General features: G+C 43.4%; 1 protein-coding gene across 1 annotated transcript in view; it reads right to left on the reverse strand.

Moving 5' to 3' along the window:
- The window catches only part of LOC124722285 (alkaline phosphatase-like), a 658,646-nt gene that overhangs the window by 454,169 nt on the left and 184,903 nt on the right, over window positions 1-19,574 (reverse strand). Inside the window, exon 2 of the mRNA XM_047247471.1 lies at window positions 8,372-8,546. Within this exon, the coding sequence (XP_047103427.1) occupies window positions 8,372-8,546 (175 nt within the window). The remainder of the gene's footprint in view (window positions 1-8,371; window positions 8,547-19,574) is intronic.

The following is a 19,574-nucleotide window of genomic DNA, read 5'->3' on the forward strand; positions in this document are numbered from 1 at the left end:
GCTGGAAAGTTATTTCTTTACTGTGCTGCGAGAAGCTGGAGGTGCTCTGCCCCCTACGATTCTTTCTCGTGTGCTTCATCTTGCAAGGGCAGTAGGGAATATTTACGTCACGGCAAGCAAGAGTGGGAAAATCGGCGCAAGAGAATTATAATTGTGATATGAGAACTGCTTTTGGCCAGTAGAGATTCGGTGACCTTGCTGGGCAAGGTAGGGTTTAGCAAGAACGAAGACAAGCGGTAGAAACTCTCATTGCTTGCAGGTGGGCATTATCTTCCTAAAATGTAAACCCAGAATGGCTTGATATGATGGGCAACAAAACGGGTCATAGAATTTGTCCACGCACGACTGTGCTGTAAGGATGCCGCGGATGATAACCAAAGGGTCTTGCTATGAAAAGAAATAGCACCCCTAACCATCACTCCTGGTTGTCTGGTTGGATGAATGGAGACACTCATGTTGGTGCCACACAAATGCCTGGGGTGTCTCCAGACACATCTTCGCCGATCATCTGGGCTAATTTCGTTTTGACATCACAGAAGACATTTCTACTCCATTCAATGAGGTTTCAGACCGAAGAGGTGTCCGGAGACACCCTGAGTTGCGGTGTCATACAAATGTGACTGTCGCGCGTCATACGTGCCGACAACCAGCAGTTATGGTCTGGGGTCATAATAGGCCAACTTTGGTTGTCATCCGCGGTACCCTTACAGTCCAGAGGCACGTCGACGATATTCTACGCCTTGTTTTGTAATCCTTCTTGGTAAGCCATCCTGGGCTTACATTTCAGCTAGATAATGCCAAACCGCACTCTGTGAGAGTTTCTACTGCTTGTCTTCGTATTTCCCAGCAAGGTTGCCAGATCTCTCTCAGGTGGTAAGCCATCCTGGGCTTACATTTCAGCAAGATAACGCCCAACCACACTCTGTGAGAGTTTCTACTGCTTGTCTTCGTATTTGCCAGCAAGGTTGCTAGATCTCTCTCCAGTGGTAAGCCATCCTGGGCTTACATTTCAGCAAGATAATGCCCAACCGCACTCTGTGAGAGTTTCTACTGCTTGTCTTCGTATTTGCCAGCAATGTTGCCAGATCTCTCTCCAGTGGTAAGCCATCCTGGGCTTACATTTCGACAAGATAATGCCCAACCGCACTCTGTGAGAGTTTCTACTGCTTGTCTTCATATTTGCCAGCAAGGTTGCCAGATCTCTCTCCAGTGGTAAGCCATCCTGGGCTTACATTTCGACAAGATAATGCCCAACCGCACTCTGTGAGAGTTTCTACTGCTTGTCTTCATATTTGCCAGCAAGGTTGCCAGATCTCTCTCCAGTGGTAAGCCATCCTGGGCTTACATTTCAGCAAGATAATGCCCACCCGCACTCTGTGAGAGTTTGTACTGCTTGTCTTCGTATTTGCCAGCAATGTTGCCAGATCTCTCTCCAGTGGTAAGCCATCCTGGGCTTACATTTCAGCAAGATAACGCCCAACTGCAGTCTGTGAGAGTTTCTACTGCTTGTCTTCGTATTTGCCACCAAGGTTGCCAGATCTCTCTCCAGTGGTAAGCCATCCTGGGCTTACATTTCAGCAAGATAATGCCCAACCGCACTCTGTGAGAGTTTATACTGCTTGTCTTTGTATTTGGCAGTAAGGTTGCCAGATCTCTCTCCAGTTGAGAAAGTTTGGAGCATTATGGGCAGCCGGCCGATGTGGCCGAGCGGTTCTAGGCGCTTCAGTCTGGAACCGCGTGACCGCTACTTTCGCAGGTTCGAATTCTGCCTCGGGCATGGTTGTGTGTGATGTCTTTAGGTTAGTAATTCTAAGTTCTAGGGGACTGATGACCTCAGATGTTAAGTCCCATAGTGCTCAGAGCCATTTGAACCAATATGGGCAGGGCCCTCTAACCATCTTGCGATTTTGGCTACATAGCTCTCCAATTGGAAAGAATTTGATACGATAATCCTCACGAGGACATTCAATAACCCTGTCAATCAACATAAAGCCGAATAATTGCTTGCATAAGGACCAGTGGCAGACCAATGCGCTATTCACTTTCTCAGTTTACGGACTTCTTTCTCTTGAATACGTCATTCAGTTTTTCTGAAACTGTAATCATTTGTTTGTCTGTGCATGTATATCACTCTACCGGTTTCAATCCCATTTGATAATTCCTCCCTGGTACGTCTTCTTTTTTTGTCTTAGGGTGTACTTGTTTGTACACGATCATTATAGGAGCTGTAGCCATAAAGTTACAATTGTCATCTCGTAATTGTAAAGTTAAATTATTAACATTTCGTTTTTTTTACAGGTACGTGTCTGCAGTCCTGATACACATTGGAATTCCCGTACCACAACGCCTTAGCGCGCCGCTAGAGGAGTAAAAACGAAAAATGACACAGTCCATTTCTCAAGTGGAGCATCGTACGCAAATTCGCTTTTTTGCTTTTGAAGGGAAACAACACTGTAACAGTCCATGTTGAGTTGATGGAAGTGTGCGAATACAACGCACCATCATATTAGGTTGGTGCATAAGTTCGTAGCGGTTAAGTTTTGCATATTGGTATTCTGGTTGCTATGGTTTTATTTAGCGATTGTCATTTATTATTTGTAGTTCACAGTTCAAATGGTTCAAATGGCTCTGAGCACTATGGGACTTAACATCTATGGTCATCAGTCCCCTAGAACTTAGAACTACTTAAACCTAACTAACCTAAGGACATCACACAACACCCAGCCATCACGAGGCAGAGAAAATCCCTGACCCCGCCGGGAATCGAACCCGGGAACCCGGGCGTGGGAAGCGAGAACGCTACCGCACGACCACGAGCTGCGGACAGTTCACAGTTGGTATTGGAATATACATAGTGTTCTTTTGTCATTGATACATAGCGAGTGGAGCTATGGACGCTAGGAAATGCAGTGCAAACTGGAGAAATCGAGCATTTCGAGTTATCCTTAATTTTGAGTTCAATAGAGGGTGACAGCAGTGGAGATAGCCAGAAACATAGGCGTGTATGCCACCAGACAGAACACGACAAGAAAATGGTTTTCTCGTTTGAAGAGGCATCGTTTTGACATTAGTGACTCTCCACGTTCAGAAAGACCTTCGGGATTTGATGAACATAGTTTAACCTCATTAATCCACAATGATCGACAATAGTGTACTCGAGAGCTGGGAAATGTGATGAACTCTGATCATTCCACCATCGTGCGGTATTTGCATAAAATGGGGAGGATTCAAAAATCGGGTGTATATACACCACACACTCTAAGCCAAAATCACAAAGGTCATTGGGTGGACATATGTTCGTCTCTGCCTGTTCATCACCAATTGGCTGGTGAACAACACCGACCATTCCTGTTTTGCATCGTTACTGGTGACGAGAAATAGTGTCTTTATGCTAACAGAAGGAAAAGAGAGGAACGGTTAAGCCCAAAAAAAGCAACAACTCCCATTACACAGACCTGCGCGCATCCACAAAAGATAATGTTATGCAAGTGGTGGAACAGCGACGGTGTGTTGTACTACTAACTGCTGCCCCGAGGTATAACCATCACATATGACATATATTGTCAAGAACAGAGACGTCCTGCAGACGCAATCCAAGAACAACGACCAGGAAGACTACGTAAAGTGATGCTACTCCACGATAACGCCCGTCCACATTCTGCTAGACTGATCAAAAATACTACAGAGGAGTTGGATTGGGAAATCATTCCACGTCCATCTTTTTCACCTAATCTTGCACCCTCAGTTTTCCACCTTTCCCTTTCTCTACCGAACAGCCTTCAAGCAACTTCCTTGCCGGATAAAAATACACTCCGAACATGGCTAGACGTGTTCTTCGCCTCAAAACCACGTGATTTCTACAGTCGTTGAATCGAAAAGTTACCCCAGCGTTGACAGACTATTGTAAATAGTTAAGAAGAATAAATTATTGATGACTAAAGCATGAGTCATGTGTGTCTGTTGTGTTTATTAAACTACTAGAGAAACGGGAGCTATGTACCAACCCATTATAACATAGTGATTAGGTTGCTCAGACGCTTCCAGTGTTGTCAAAGAAGTTTGAACGACGATCAATGGAGTGACAGACCATCAAAGACGAGGCGATAGACGAAGAAGTAAAAATTATCCACGGATCAGTTTTCAGCACCTTGCACGACATTTAAACATGAAAAAATGGGCTGGCCGCTGGGTTCCATGACTGCTCACACCCATTAAGCTCGCCGAGCTGAGACAACTGTGGAAATGTTGTAACAGTGCAGTCCACACCAGACGACTTTTTAACCTCCTTATCACATTCGACGAGGGCCGGATTTATCACTATGACCCAAAAACAAAGAACTAACGCAAGAAGACAGAGCATGCAGATTCATAACGGCCGAAAAATGGAAGACCCCACTATCATCAGGCAAGATAGAACGGTTATTTTTGGGACCATCATGGTTCGGTGCTGACAAATTACTCTCGTATGGAGAAAACCATCTCAGGAGGATCTACCGAAATATCTTGACGAGGTCCACTCCCATTCCTAACACATGTGAAAGACCTTTCACTTAACAGTCAGAATTGGTACCTTTTGCAGACAATGCTGTGCTATAATATATCTCAAAAGAGAGGAAACGATGGAAAATTTTATTAATAATGTTTTTCAAAGAATTATTAAGTGGTTCTGTCAAAAGGCGCTCACTCTCAGTTTTGAGGAAACAAACTATATTCAGCTCAGTATAACAGACAGATCTGTCACAATTGATGTAATACATAAACAGGAGTCGGTAAACCAGGTAGAATGTTCAAAATTTTAGAGTTTATGTACTGATGAAAACTTGAATTAGAAGAAGCATATTACTGATCTGTTCAAACAATTGTGTTCAACTGCTCTTTGCATAATTGCTAGCTTTGGAAACAAACAAATCAGCATCCTAACATATTTTGCTCAATATCACTGACTAATATCTTAATGAAAAAAATTTCTAGTTTTACTTACTACTTAGAAAGTAAGCATTGATTGCAAAACATGGAACAATGCGAATAATATTTGGTGTTCACTTGCGATCATCTTGTATGCTCCATATCAAGGAGTGACGCATTTTAACTAAATGTACAGGGTGTAACGGGTATATGTGCAGATATTTTATATGTGGTACCTTAATATGTATACACATCAGTGAATTGGCTGCTTTTTCTGTGCGTCATGCAGTCATCACACAAACACGTCCCAAATTTTACGATCTGATGTTTTCTCCATGGCTGTATCTAGGACGCAAAGTGAACGGTTTCCTAGGACAGCATATACTTGTCTATACATACAACGCTAGATGAAGAAATGTCCTACATTACTCATTGTTAAAGCTACCAGTGACTCAGAAAGGAGACTCAATAAGCATCTTTTGCCCAATAACATAAAATATCTAACGGAAAATCATTTCCTCTGAGCAACCAACCTCTTGTATTTGATATACGAAATTTTATGTAAAAACTGGTAAGGTACAAAAAAGTTTTAAGTGCAGTTGTACGAGAAGGACGGAAAACTGTTTCGTTCATTAATGTTAAATTTAAAAACTTATAAATGGCCAGCATGTAGCCACCCACTGAAACTATTCATGTATACATATCCTGTAAACTGACTCGCCCCACATGTTTTCTACATGTTCAAAATATGTGTGTTCAAATGTGTGTGAGTTCCTAAGGGACCTAACTGCTTAGGTCATGGGTCCCTAGACTTACACACTACTTAAACTAAGTTATACTAAGAACAACACACACACCCATGCCCGAGGGAGGACTCGAACCTCCGGCGGGAGGGGCCGCCCAGTCCGTGAAAAAAATCTTTTAAATGGTCTATGGCATATGGCACATTCCATTAGCTAGCCTACTGTCAGGAGGAAGTATCATGGGAAGCTCTCAAAGAGACTGAAACTTCATGGCAAAGTAAAACTCTATGCCCAACTGGGACTTGAACTAAGGACCTTTGCCTTTCACAGGCAAGTTCGCTACGTTCGGCTTTTTGGCCCTTCCCTCAAAAGGGTAGTTTTGCTCCAAGCTCCACGCTCCAACTCATTCCGCACGGGACGCTTCTTTCAGCTATAAGATTTTGCCTGGGTATTCTAATGATATGACACCTAGTGTTTTCTTAATCTTCCCTCAAATGAAAAAACTATTGCATAGAAGGCATTTCCAGAAAGAGGAAGAGCTGATTTACTAGGTGGAACGTTTGCTGGACAGCCTAAATGCAGACACGTACACCGATCAGCCAGAACATTATGACCACCGACCTACTATCGACATAACCCGTCCAGGCTATAGCATAGTCACCTGGCGGGGAATGACTGCTAGTCAGACACACACACGATGCATGTGATATCAGTGAGCGAGCTGTCCGTCTGCAGAATGTCGCAGGAGTACAATCTATCTGAGTTTGACCGAGGGCAGATTGTGATGTCCCAGAGGTTCGGCACGAGCATTTCGGAAACTGCACGACTTGTCGCGTGTTCAAGGATGATGATTATGTTGGTTTGTGGGGCGCTCAACATCGAGGTCATCAACGCCCGTACAAGTCCCCAATCTTTCCAGTTCCAATCTCGTCACTTCCCGGATGATGATGAGATGATGGGGACAACACAAACACCCAGTCCGTGGGCGGAGAAAATCCCCGACCCGGCCGGGAATCGAACGTGGGACCCCGTGATCCAGAGGATGGCGTTCGAGGAGTGCTGTGATGAGTGTTTTCTACACGTGACAAAACCAAGGTGAAACAAGGTCCAGACGCCGTCCGGTTGGACGGCCGCCCCTCATTACAGATGTCGGACGTCGTAGGCTGGGCAGACTGGTGAAACAGGACAGGCCGTGAAATGTGATGGAACTAACATCACACTGTAGTGCTGGGCAGAGTACAAGTGTGTCTGTACACCCAGTGCACCAAACACTACCAACGATGGAGCCCTGCAGCCGTCCACCCATTCATGTGCCAGTGTTAACGCCATGACATTGGCATGTGACAATCGGCACCGGACGTTGGCGCAGTGTCAGAGCATTGTATAATCTGAAAAATCCCGGTACATTCTTGATCATGCCATTCGGAGGGAACGAATCCGTCGTCTTCCAGGGGAACAGCTGGCGGCGGCTGCATTCTGCCCCAGGGAACGTACGCGTGGGCATCCATGGGTCCGCTGGAGCTCGTGCAAGTCACCATGGCAGCCAAGGAGTATAATACACTGGTTGCAGACCACGTACACCCCTTACTGACGATCATGTTTCCCGATGGCAATGGCATTTTTCAGCAAGAGGAGGAGGAGGAGGAGAAGATTAGTGTTTAATGTCCCATCTACAATGAGGTCATTAGCGACGGAGCATAAGTTCGGATTAGGGAAGGCTGGGGAAGGAAACCGACCGTGCCCTTTCAAAGGAACCATCCTGGCATTTGCCTGAAGTGGTTCGAGGAACACAGTGGCGAGTTCTGATTGGTATGCTGTTCTCCCAACTCGCCAATCTGAACCCGATCGAACACATCTGTGATGTAATTGAACGTGGCGTCGGAGTGCATCGCTCCCCCCCACCCCCCTACCCGGAATTTATGGGAATTAGATGATTCGTGTGTGAAGATGTGGTGCCAATTCCCTCCGGCGACCTACCAAGTCCCCATTGCTTCCATGCCGCGACCCGTTCAAATCAAATGGTTCAAATGGCTCTGAGCACTATGCGACTTAACTTCTGAGGTCATCAGTCGCCTAGAACTTAGAACTAATTAAACCTAACTAACCTAAGGACATCACACACATCCATGCCCGAGGCAGGATTCGAACCTGCGACCGTAGCGGTCGCTCGGCTCCAGACTGTAGCGCCTAGAACCGTACGGCCACTCCGGCCGGCCCGCGACCCGTCATCTCTGTTATCCGTGCCAAAGGTGCATATACCGGACATTATGTAGGTGGTAATCAAGTATGGCTGATCAGTGTGCATCCAAGTTCTCTGCCAAGTCAGTCCGCAGCTCGTGGTCGTGCGGTAGCGTTCTCGCTTCCCGCACCCGGGACCCCGGCGGGGTCAGGGATTTTCTCTGCCTCGTGATGACTGGGTATTGTGTGATGTCCTTAGGTTAGTTAGGTTTAAGTAGTTCTAAGTTCTAGGGGACTGATGACCATAGATGTTAAGTCCCATAGTGCTCAGAGCCATTTGAACCATCTGCCAAGTCATTCATCGTTCAGAAAAATGGGTCACATTCAAGGATAAATTATGCAAGGAAGGACTGACACCACAAGTTTCATGGTCGCTGACTGAAGGTGACTGAGGTGGTAAATAAAGCGTAATGACCTAGTCATGAACAACGTTAACATATTATATTAGTCGAATTGGCCAGCTGAATGCATGATATTTGGCTGACCTTTGTGTTGGGCCCAGTAGAGCAGCGACGGCACGCGCGACGTGTGGCTGGACGGGCAGTCCTCGAAGCGCGCGCGCGCGTCCAGCCCCACCGTCTCTCGGTTCGCCTTCACTCCGCACAGCAGCGCCGTCGCACACGCCGAAGACTCGCCCGTCTGAGCGTCGGCGTTGTACGTCTGCAACGACAACACTTACGCTAGTACTCTCCATGCTACGAAAACATCACTCATGTTACTATCTTCACATTAACGTTCCTAGTTCCAAGTGACTATATGTAACCCTACATTCATTATTTTATTTATCCTGGCAATTTTACGGCTATCGGGCAATTTCTTACATCTAACCAAATTATTCTGCAAATTTTTCATTACTTTCAGTACAATAAGCATATTACAAATCACAACTAATATACATTATCATAAAATGTGCAGTAATTGGTAGAGTACAGAAAGAAAAAAAAAACCTTCGTATATCCATAATTAAAACGGACGAATTGGGACGTCGGCTGGCGTAATATATGTTAAAAAATGACGTAATTCCTCCAGCTGTATTAAGGTGTTGGTTTTATTGGTAACTAGTTTCGATGTTGTTACAACATCATCTGCAGGCCCATATTTGTTGACAGTAACCGTATGTCTAACCATATGTCTAACAAATGGCTCTGAGCGCTATGGGACTTAACATCTGAGGTCATCAGTCTTCTAGAACTTAGAACTACTTAAACCTAACTAACCTAAAGACATCACACACATCCATGCGCGAGGCAGGATTCGAACCTGCGACCGTAGTGTCTGATGTTTTCATTTCTTATTTCGTCTCTGACGCTATATCCAGCCGCTCGACAGCGGAACTTCATTTTTGTTGTTGCAATACCTGTCATCTTCTTCTTCTTCTTCTTCTTCTTCTTCTTTAGAGCTTAATTCTCACAAACATACATCAAAGGCACTTCCATCACTGTATATAATTTCATTTGTGTGTCTTTTCTTGTTTTGTAGGTAATCAGTGTGTTCAAAGTGTCATATGTCAACTGGGAATTATCTAATATATTCCTCAGATTCTCATCTTAATCATAAGCAATCAAACATTATAAACAGATAATTTTCTGGCCTGTTGGATTATGTCATTATTAGTTACAATCATGTTACAGACTGGTTGCTTTCCCTTGAATATCATTAGCTTTGAATTATTGAAAAGTAGCTTAAGCTGAAAAGTTGATGAGTGGGCAGTTGTACGTCAGTCTCGTTGCCTGCATGTAAGATTTACCCGTCAGAACGTAACATAGTGTTACGACTGTCATGACAGTTCTAAAATGTTTATTGTTTTTAATGTTTATTGTCATTGTTTTGCCAGTCTTTTATAGCTGAGTCTACATAGATATTAAACACAGTTCGGTGATAATGGGCATTGTTGTTTCAACACTCTGGTTTACAGTATCATCCGAGGATCCTCTTCCCTCGTCGTCAACACATATGAGAGTATCGATATATTACCTATATATGAGTTCTGTTAGATTGTGTGGGTAGCCCTTGTCCTTCATTCCCTTATCTTAACTCACTAATTCTTACACCGTAGGCTCGAGATGGAAGCGTGCCGCCAGTTAATTACTTAGTTGGATGGTTATTGGCATATCCCGTGGATAATATTTGTGGCAGCTCCCTATGATGTGGAATGTATCAGTAGATTTACAGAGGAGATACTTTAAACACTTAAATCTGTGAGAGATGCCAGTCAGTCGTGTCTTGATAGCTCAGTCGGTAAAAGCATTGTCCGCGAAAGACGAAGCTCCGTGTTTAACGCGCGGTCTAGAACACAGTTACAATCTGACAGGAAGTTTCAAAGCAGCGTAAATTCCGCTGTAGAGAGAAATATTCGTTCCAGGCACTTTAACTTCGCGAAAAAATCTTTACATGCTGTCCATTAACGTAACTGGATTTTAATTTCAATTTACAATAAAATTTAATACGTACAACCTAGCCATATACGGATAAATCCATTAAGAAAGTAATCTATAGAGTACACAGAAATGTCGAGAGTACATTAATTCATTTTATTTATAAAACTTCTGGTCTGGTTTTCCATGCTAGAGTGAATTATTGAATTATAAGTGCTTTACACGCCATTTCGGCGATTAACGTGAGATAATGCAATATTGCACGTGGGTTGTTCGTAAAAATCACAGCCCTCGGCACGGAAATATTCCACGGCTAGGCTTCAAACTCGATAAGACGCTTTCTGGGAATTCCATATGTAATTGAAAAGCAATCCGATTATTATTTCCGCGTTCTGTGGTGCAAGCAATGCGGAGCAGCCGTTAACGCCGCTGCCTGGCGCGCTCCGGGCGTCTCTTCAAACCCTGTCACAAGCAATTATTTGTTATTTAGTATTTATGTTTCTAAAAGGTTCTCGAAATTTCATACGACTTTAATGTTTATATATTCCGGAATATTCGATGTTTGTGTAAATAGCAGCAGTCTCCGTTCAGGAAGCAGTTCAGTTATGTCTGCGAGTTGGTGTCCGTTATAAACATCCTTTTATTGCTACGTGTTGTATTTCATTGACTACCCTTCTTTCGGATTTTGACTCTATTGCAGTTACGGCGTGACAACATTGACACAAATTTGGACGCAATCAGACTTTACATTACGTAAACTATGTGATTTGCTTTTTCGTAGCAGCAGCGTAAAGCAGCACAGAATTTCAAGCAATAAACTTCTGCATACCATTGGTAGACGAAGTTGTTATTATTGCGTCGCCTAGTAGACAAATGTTTTTCATACCAAAAGAAGTTCTACTTTGACTTGCGGAAAAACCTACAGGCACCTTTTTCAGGTTCTGCATAACTTTAATCAGTTACATCTTGGAGTTGACCGGCTAGTTCCATAGTAAAAGCAGCGTAAATCCTCCAGGCGGGCTAAGGCCAAATCCCTTCGGCCATGAATAATGTAGTGGATTACCAAGTGGTAGCAGAATATGCCGACGGAACTTTGACGATGATTATACCTAAAAAATGTGTGGATATATTCAAACTGACTTATAATGTAAGACAGGCATGCTGAGCATTGAATAATTACAAATACCGATAAAGAAAGGTAAATTCTGATACAATCAAACACAAAAATCTACTCAATGTTTCTGAAACCTATCTGTCTAACTAAATAGTTACATCAAGATACCTTCCTTTAGGAATGTGGAATGCACTCTACGACTGTGATATGACTTTCAAAAGGATGTAACACAGGAATCTGTCGTCCTTTCAAGCTTTATTAAAGCAAATCTAGATTTTGGTTAGTAATTAGCCATTATCGATACAGTATTTCAGAGTTCTAATACACGTCCTAGTACGCCAGTCCCCAGTGGGGCTCCTGTCACATTTCATTCAAGTAGTCTTGAATGAACTGTTTCAATGGTCTTATTGGAGACGGGCGGAACAGTAAACTACAATCCTTAATTCTTTCTTGGGAGCGGCCAGTAAAACATTCATACCTTCCAGCTATTGTAGTTAACTTTGGTAACGTTTAATTGATGAAAGGAGAATTATAAATGCAGAAGATGAAGCAGGCGAAAGGTAATACAAACGTTTAAAAAATAAGATCGATAGGAACTGCAAAACTGCTAATCAGGAATGGAAAGAGGACGAATGTAAGGATTTTCACTAGTGGAAAGGTAGATACAGTCTACAGGGAAATTAAAGAGGCCTTCGGAGAAAGGAGAAGCAACTATATGAATGTCATGGGTTCAGATGGTAAAACAGTTCTAAGCAAAAAAGGGAAAGCTGAAAGGTAGAAAGAGTATATAGAGGTATATACAATGGAGATGAACTTGAAAGCAATATTACAGAAAGGGAAGATGTGGGAGACATGATACTGTGAGAAGAATTTCACAAAGCTCTCAGGGATCTAAGTCGAAGCAAGGCCCCGGGAGTAGATGATACTCCTTCAGAACTACTAATAGCTTTGGGGGAGCCAGCCATAATAAACCTCTTCCATCTGGTGTGCAAGATGTATGCGACAGGCGAAATACCCTCAGATTTCAAGAAGAATTAATATCTATGATTCCAAAGAAACCGATTTGTGACAGGAGTGAAAATTACCGAATAATCAGTTTAAGAAGTCATGGTTGCAAAATAATAAAACGAGTTCTTTGCAGAACAATGCAAAAACTGCTAGAAGCAGACCTCTTGGAAGATCAGTTTGGATTCCGGAGAAATGTAGGAACACGTGAGGCAGTACTGACCCTACTAATTATTTTAGAAGATGGGTTATGGAAAGGCGAACATAAGTTTACAGCAATTGTGGACTTAGAGAAAGCTTTTGACAATGTTGACTGGAATACTCTCTTTGAAATTCTGAAGGTAGCAAAGGTAAAATACAGGGCACGAAAGGCTATTTACAACTCATACAGAAACAAGAAGGTAGTTATAAGAGTCGAGGAGTATGACAGGGAAGGTTCCAATGGCTCTGAGTACTATGGGACTTAAAATCTGAGGTCACCAGTCCCCTAGAACTTAGAACTACTCAAACCTAACTAACCTAAGGCCATACACACATCCATGCCCGAAGCAGGATTCGAACCTGCGACCGTAGCAGCGTGGTTCCGGACTGAAGCGCCTAGAACCGCTCAGCCACAGAGGCTGGCCGCCGTTCTTCAGCCTACAGAATATTTAAAAATATTATAAGAAGATAATAAATAATAAAAGCAAGCGATAAAAAAGTGACTTTTTAAATTGTAAAAAGGCGGAAATTTAGTGGAAGTCATAATATAAAACAAAGAGCTGGCGATAGTAATTAAGACACACAAGAAGCAGACAGGTACAACAGTAGACAGACAATTAAAAAAAACATGGCAACAGTCTGGTTTCTGTCTGCAAGAGACAAAAAATCACACCTATCGACAGTATGGCTTATGTTCGCAACACTTCAGAAAAGATGCACAAAACTTAACACTCACTTAAAATACTGCACTAAAACGTTGGCACAGAGATGAGACACCACAGCCTAAGGCAGATGGGGGGGGGGGGGGGGAAGAAGACCCGGACAGATGAGGGGGGAAAAAGGGGGAGGAGGAGAAAAAGCAAAGTGGGTGAGGAGCCGATGGAGGGAGATGACTCATAATATGGGGGAGGGGGCAGGATTGATGCAAGAGGGAGTGGGGAAAGGCAGAGGAGGGGAATGCAAAAGGACTTGGGGGAGAGAAGGGAGCCAAAGAGAGGGTAGACAGGGAAGAGGGAAAACAGGATGGGAACAGGAAGAGGGAGCCTGAGAAAAGGACAGAGGTAGGGATGGGGAAGTGAGGATCAGAGTTGATAGGAGAGACAAATGGAGGGAGAGAGGACATCATCCCAGAAGGGGAGTTGACAGAAGCAACCTTGAGAAAGGAGATGAAGTGTATACAGGTGGAGGGTAGGTGCGACACAATGGTGAAGACACAGCAGTGGGTGGGGGTTGGAGAGGAGAGGAGCAACCAGGGGATTCGGGGGGGGGGGGGGGGGTCAAATTTGCGGGAGGTGTAGAGGACGTGGATTTGTTCAAGGAAAAGGAGCAGATCAGGAAAGGAATCAGGTCTGTGTGGGGGATTGGAGGCGTATACTGAAGGCAAGGCGGAGTGCATGGTGCTCAAGGATCTGGAGGGATGCATAGAATTTCGAGGGGCAGAGGTCCAGACAGAACTAGCATATCAGACGATGGGACGTATCAAGGATTTGTAGGTGTGGAGGATGGTAGAGGGGTTCAACCCCCTTGTCCGGCCAGAGAGGAGTTTAAAGAGATGGAGACGGTTGTGGGCTTTGGACGGGATAGAGTGGAGATGAGGGGTCCAGGTAAGGCGACAGTCAGGATGGGGGAGAGGCGGACAGGATGGGTACAGATGGTAAGGGAAAAATCAAGGAGCCAGAAGGAGGGAGTGGTATGACCTACAATGATTGCCTGGGTCTAGGAAGGATTGATTTTTAGGAGCCACCGGTTACACCATGTGGCAGAAAGGTCAAGGTAATTCTGGAGTAGGCGTTGGCATCGTTAAAGGGTAGAAGAGAGGGCAAAGGAAGGCGGTGTCATCGGCATACGGCAGGAGGTGGATTGGAGGGGGATGTTCGGGCATATCTGCTGTGTACAAGAGGTAGAGGAGAGGGGAGAGGACAGAACCCTGGGGCACACCCGTGGAGGGGTAGAAAGTGCGGGATTCGGTGTTGTGGGCAGTGACGTAGGAGGGGCGGTGGGAGAGGAAGGAGGCAATCAGACTAAGCGATTGTATTGAAGTAGATTTTCTCATAGGTACAGTTTTGGTGATATCACAGAACGAGAACTGATCAACGGATCAACAATTATTTTATAAGTGCTGAGATGGCAAAAAACGAAAGTACAGATAAAATCATGTACGAAATTCCTGTAGATGTGGTGATGATAAGACGCCCCAGCTACCCGAATCGGATCTAAGCCTACAACCGACAGCTACAACCAGATCTCACCCCGGAACGCAACACTAGGCATTGATGGTGTCTCAAGGAGAACATGTTACACAGCTGACGTGTCGGAATAGTCGGAAGACAGAATCTGACATATTTCCTGAGTCAAAATGAGATGTAGTTGTATAGTTTATGTTAAATGCAGCAGTGAGTTTAGTACAGGTGAAAATTAGAGGGGGTCAGTTCCTCTGAAAGGCGCTGTTTAATTCGAACTCCCATGCCAATAAGTAAGGTGAAGCCTGTATAGTACAAGTTCTGTATAAGGTTTAGTCGAGAATTAGTTGTGATGGAAAACTTGATAATTAAATTAGTTAATAAGCTGCAAAGTAATACAATTATGACCATCTGAAAGCTAATTTTAGCAACAGTAATGAGAAAAGAGAAGCTGATAGTGTTTTAGTGTTAACCATTACTTTCTGTAATTTAGACAAGAATGTCCTATTATGGGTTCTAGGAAGCAGGTGATTAAAGCAAATACAGCGATCTAATAGAAAGAGAAGCTGTCTGCTGTAGACGTTAAACTCGGCTGCACCCTTCCATTCTTTCCAGAGGAAGTAAAATGTTAGCCAACAGCCATCGCTTGCATTCATTCTTCATTAATTCAAAGAACACAAACACTCATTTCTGTTAATGCACGACCCAGATGTACTTTTGAGACTTCATTAGGAAGTTGAGGAAGACAAATGCAAAACATCTGCACTTGTGTATTGTGTAGGACAGCGGTGTGGAGCTTCCACTTTTTCCCTAATGCTCATTCAGCCAAGGTGTTTTAGTTCGCTCTCAAACATGAAAGTTACATCGACACGAGCTTTACTCTCTCACTTTTTTATTAAAAGAACCACGTTTTGCTTTGTAATTTTTTTGTTCTTACTCTCTGTGTAGTTCTAGGGCATAATGAAACATTGTGCTTTTCACTGCAGCATGTTCATTAGCAAAACAGGTGCGACTGGAATTATTTAGAAACTGAGGGGAATTGTTAATTCTTCTCCTGCTCTCTCTCTCTATCTCTCTCTTTATCTCTCTCTATCTGTCCATCCCTCGTCCTCCGCATTGTGTGTGTGTGTGTGTGTGTTTTACATACATCCAGAACTCACTCTAACGAGTATATTACGAGACGCACCAAGAGATGGCGCAAGTATTCAGCCACTCTATACAATAGAGGCCATGGCGGTGTGCCGGAGAAACAGTGGCGTACGATGTTTAGCAGCAGGAGCGTGAAACTGATATAGACACTTCCGGTAACACGATCTGGGTTCACTGCCAGGCCTCTTGGAGCGCTGCATGTTTACCAATCCTTCGTCATCTCGTTTTCTTATCGGATGATTTGGAAATTGGAAATTTGTGGTACGTTCGTATGAGACCAAACTGCCAAGGTCATCGGTCCCTAGACTTACACACTACTTAATTTAACTTAAACTAACTTACGCTAAGGACAACACACACATACCCACGTCCGAGGGAGGACTCTAACCTCCGACTGGGGTAGCAGCGCGTACCGTGGCAAGGCTATCCCGCTTCGGATGATTTAAAGTCTTCTATATTAGTTTTCGTTTCTTAGTAAACAGAAGGTGGTTTCATCATATTGTTTTATTGATTATGACTTCTTGTGTATTTCGCACTCTTTGAACTGCACTGTAGACATGTTGCTCGTATTCTGCTCGACATTTGCTCGCAGTCGTTAGACTGGGTGGAGGAAACGATTCCATATTTGTATCAGTTTCATGTAAAACAGAATCTGGTTTCGCCGTATGGTGTTCTGTGGACTCATGTGTATTTGTTCCTGGCTACGAATCCTTGTGTGAATTTTTTGATTAATTTGCGTTGTAAGTATACTGCTCCTATTGTACTCTACTTTTTTCTCATCCGTTTTTTGTACTTTCTAGAATTTAATAGAGAACGTCACGCTAACAGCTTTTTAAAGAATTGGCATTCAACTCTATTACACTATGTGATCAAAAGTATCCGGACATCCCAGAAACATATGTTTTTCATATTAGGTGCATTGTGCTGCCACCTATTGCCAGGTACTCCATATCAGCGACCTCAGTACTCATTAGACATCGTGACAGAGCAGAATGGGGCGCTCCGCGGAACTGAAATGAAATGTGTGTGAAATCTTATGGGACTTAACTGCCAAGGTCATCAGTCCCTAAGCTTACACATTACTTAACCTAAATTATCCTAAGGACAAACACACACACCCATGGCCGAGGGAGGACTCGAAACTCCGCCGGGACCAGCTGCACAGTCCACGACTGCAGTGCCTTAGACTGCTCGGCTAATCACGCGCGGCAGTAACACCATTCAAATGACAATTACATACTCAGCGTGTAATAAAGTTGAATAGCAGTTCTGCCAACAGCTGCTAACATGGAATTCTCCATTAAATCTGAGAAAGTATGAAAAAACAAAAATGAAGCGGAGCACGAGCAATGTACTTACTACACATTTAAATTGAGTGGTTCACACACTGATACGTAAGCAAGAGCAAATATACGTGAGTCTATGAAACCAGAATCTGTTTTTGTGAGACAAAGGCAAATATGGAACAATTTACTCCATCGAATATGACAGATCTGAGCAAAAATCAAGCAAAATACGGACAACATACTTACAACGCAATTCAGAGAGTGCAATACTCTCACGAAGTCGTATTCAGGAGCAGAATGTGATAAAACCAGCTTCTGTTGGTTGGTTGGTTGGCTGATTTGGAGGGACGGGACCAAACAGCGAGGTCATCCGTCCTATCCGATTAGGGAAGGATGGGGAAGGGAGGCCGCCGTGCCCTTTCAAAGGGATCATCCCAGCATCTGCCTGGAACGATTTAGGGAAATCACAGATATTGTGTTGGCAGAAGAGCCAACTTCGTGTTACTAGAGGAGGCCGAAATGCACGCGTTTTAGCGCACGCAGGCTGGCGTGAGGAAGGAAGAACTATACTGACGTGAGGTCTGGAACATGACAAGGAATTAGAATTCAGAAAGCGGACGTATTTAGTTTGATACTTTAATCCATTAATGATGAACGTCGCTCTTGACGGTACATGATTCACAATATTATCTGTTCAGATTATAGTAACTGAATATGGCGCCTCGCTAGCTCGTAGCAAATGACGTAGCTGAAGGCTATGCTAAACTGTCCTCTCGGCAAATGAGAGCGTCTGTAAACAGTGAACCATCGCTAGCAAAGTCGGCTGTACAACTGGGTCGAGTGCTAGGGAGTCTCTCTAGACTTGACCTGCCGTGTGGCGGCGCTCGGTCTGCAATCACTGATAGTGGCGACACGCGGATCCGACGTATACTAACGGACCGCGGCCGATTTAAAGGCTACCAACTAGCAAGTGTGGTGTCTGGCGGTGACACCACAAGGAAAAACCTAAATCAGGATGGCCGGACGCAGGTTCGAAACGTCGTCCTCCCAAATGCGTGTCCAGTGTGCTAACCACTGCGCCTCCTCGCTCGGTAAACTAGCTTCTGTTTCATGCCAGATGATTTTTAGATTTTGACATGTGGTAAAATACAATATTATCCACTTCATAAAAACCACATAGTCGAAATTGCAATATTGGGTTTTACAAATAAATAATGCTGCATTCAAAATGCAACTACGATGTTATTTATAAAATTTTTCATATCTGTAAACCCAGCTACGAGGAGTTAATCTTAGTTTTTGATTACGATTTCTCGGATATATAACTTTGCAATGTTAAAAAAACTTTTCCAGTCACGCTCTTAATCACTAGATTAGGAGGGCGACCCATAAATTATAAATAAAAAAGATACTGTCATCTAATACTAGTATCTCAAAATCAAATAATACCGATTTTGGAGCTACGTTTTCCCGTATTCGACGTTGAATAGCAGGCCACTAGGATTGCTACTGTCGTTTTCCGCTTTGGTATCATAAAATGGTCTCTGCACTATTTGTATTTTGGTGTTCTGTAGTTAGCAGGTCCATCATGCCCCTCTCATAGGACAAAACGCGCAAGAGATTATTTAAAGGTACATTTTTAAAAATACGCTCGATTTGTTTAAAGGAATTATAAAAAGTAAACAAATTAAGAAAGACAGAAGAATGTAAAGCGTTTTCATTTTTCTGGGAACAACACGTGAACGCAGGAAATACTATCCAAGGATCCGCAATTTAAAAAAATTTTATAGTGTAGGGGAGCCGTTATTCAAATCACAGAGGTATAAGCAGTAGCTGTGCTTTGTTGCAAGCCAATCGAAGAGAAACCAATTAGTCCTCTGTGTACGCCATTCAGATCTTCTAATGACGAATCGAATGGGGAAGCATTCCTTATTTCTCATGTTTTTTTGTAATTTCGTAAAGAAACTAACGAGAAGTGTTCGAGCCCTCTTATCAGGTTAGTCCATACTATCAATACCTGCGCATTTTTCATTTTTGAAACCAATTGTGATCACATATGCTGTTCTTTTCCTACGTACAGCTGCTATCCGTAAACAGACAATCTCAAACATTCGAGGAGTACCCCAGGACAGTTTGAACCAATGTACCGTAAGTGATTTTCTTAATGCACAAGTTGCACCTTGCCAGTATTCTACCAACGTACCGAATCCATACCCTCGCGAAATTTTCTTATTGTCTTCATCACCTCGATTTTGTTGAATTTAGGAGGCTAGCAATTAGTCAGTAACTGTACAATTAATTCGTAGTAAAGTTAATGAAAACATATCTTTTCCGTTCTTTTAAGGAAATGACTGCTATCATTCAGAGTTCCTGTATTC

Source organism: Schistocerca piceifrons, chromosome X (genome assembly GCF_021461385.2).
Source record: "Schistocerca piceifrons isolate TAMUIC-IGC-003096 chromosome X, iqSchPice1.1, whole genome shotgun sequence".
Lineage (NCBI taxonomy): Eukaryota > Metazoa > Arthropoda > Insecta > Orthoptera > Acrididae > Schistocerca > Schistocerca piceifrons.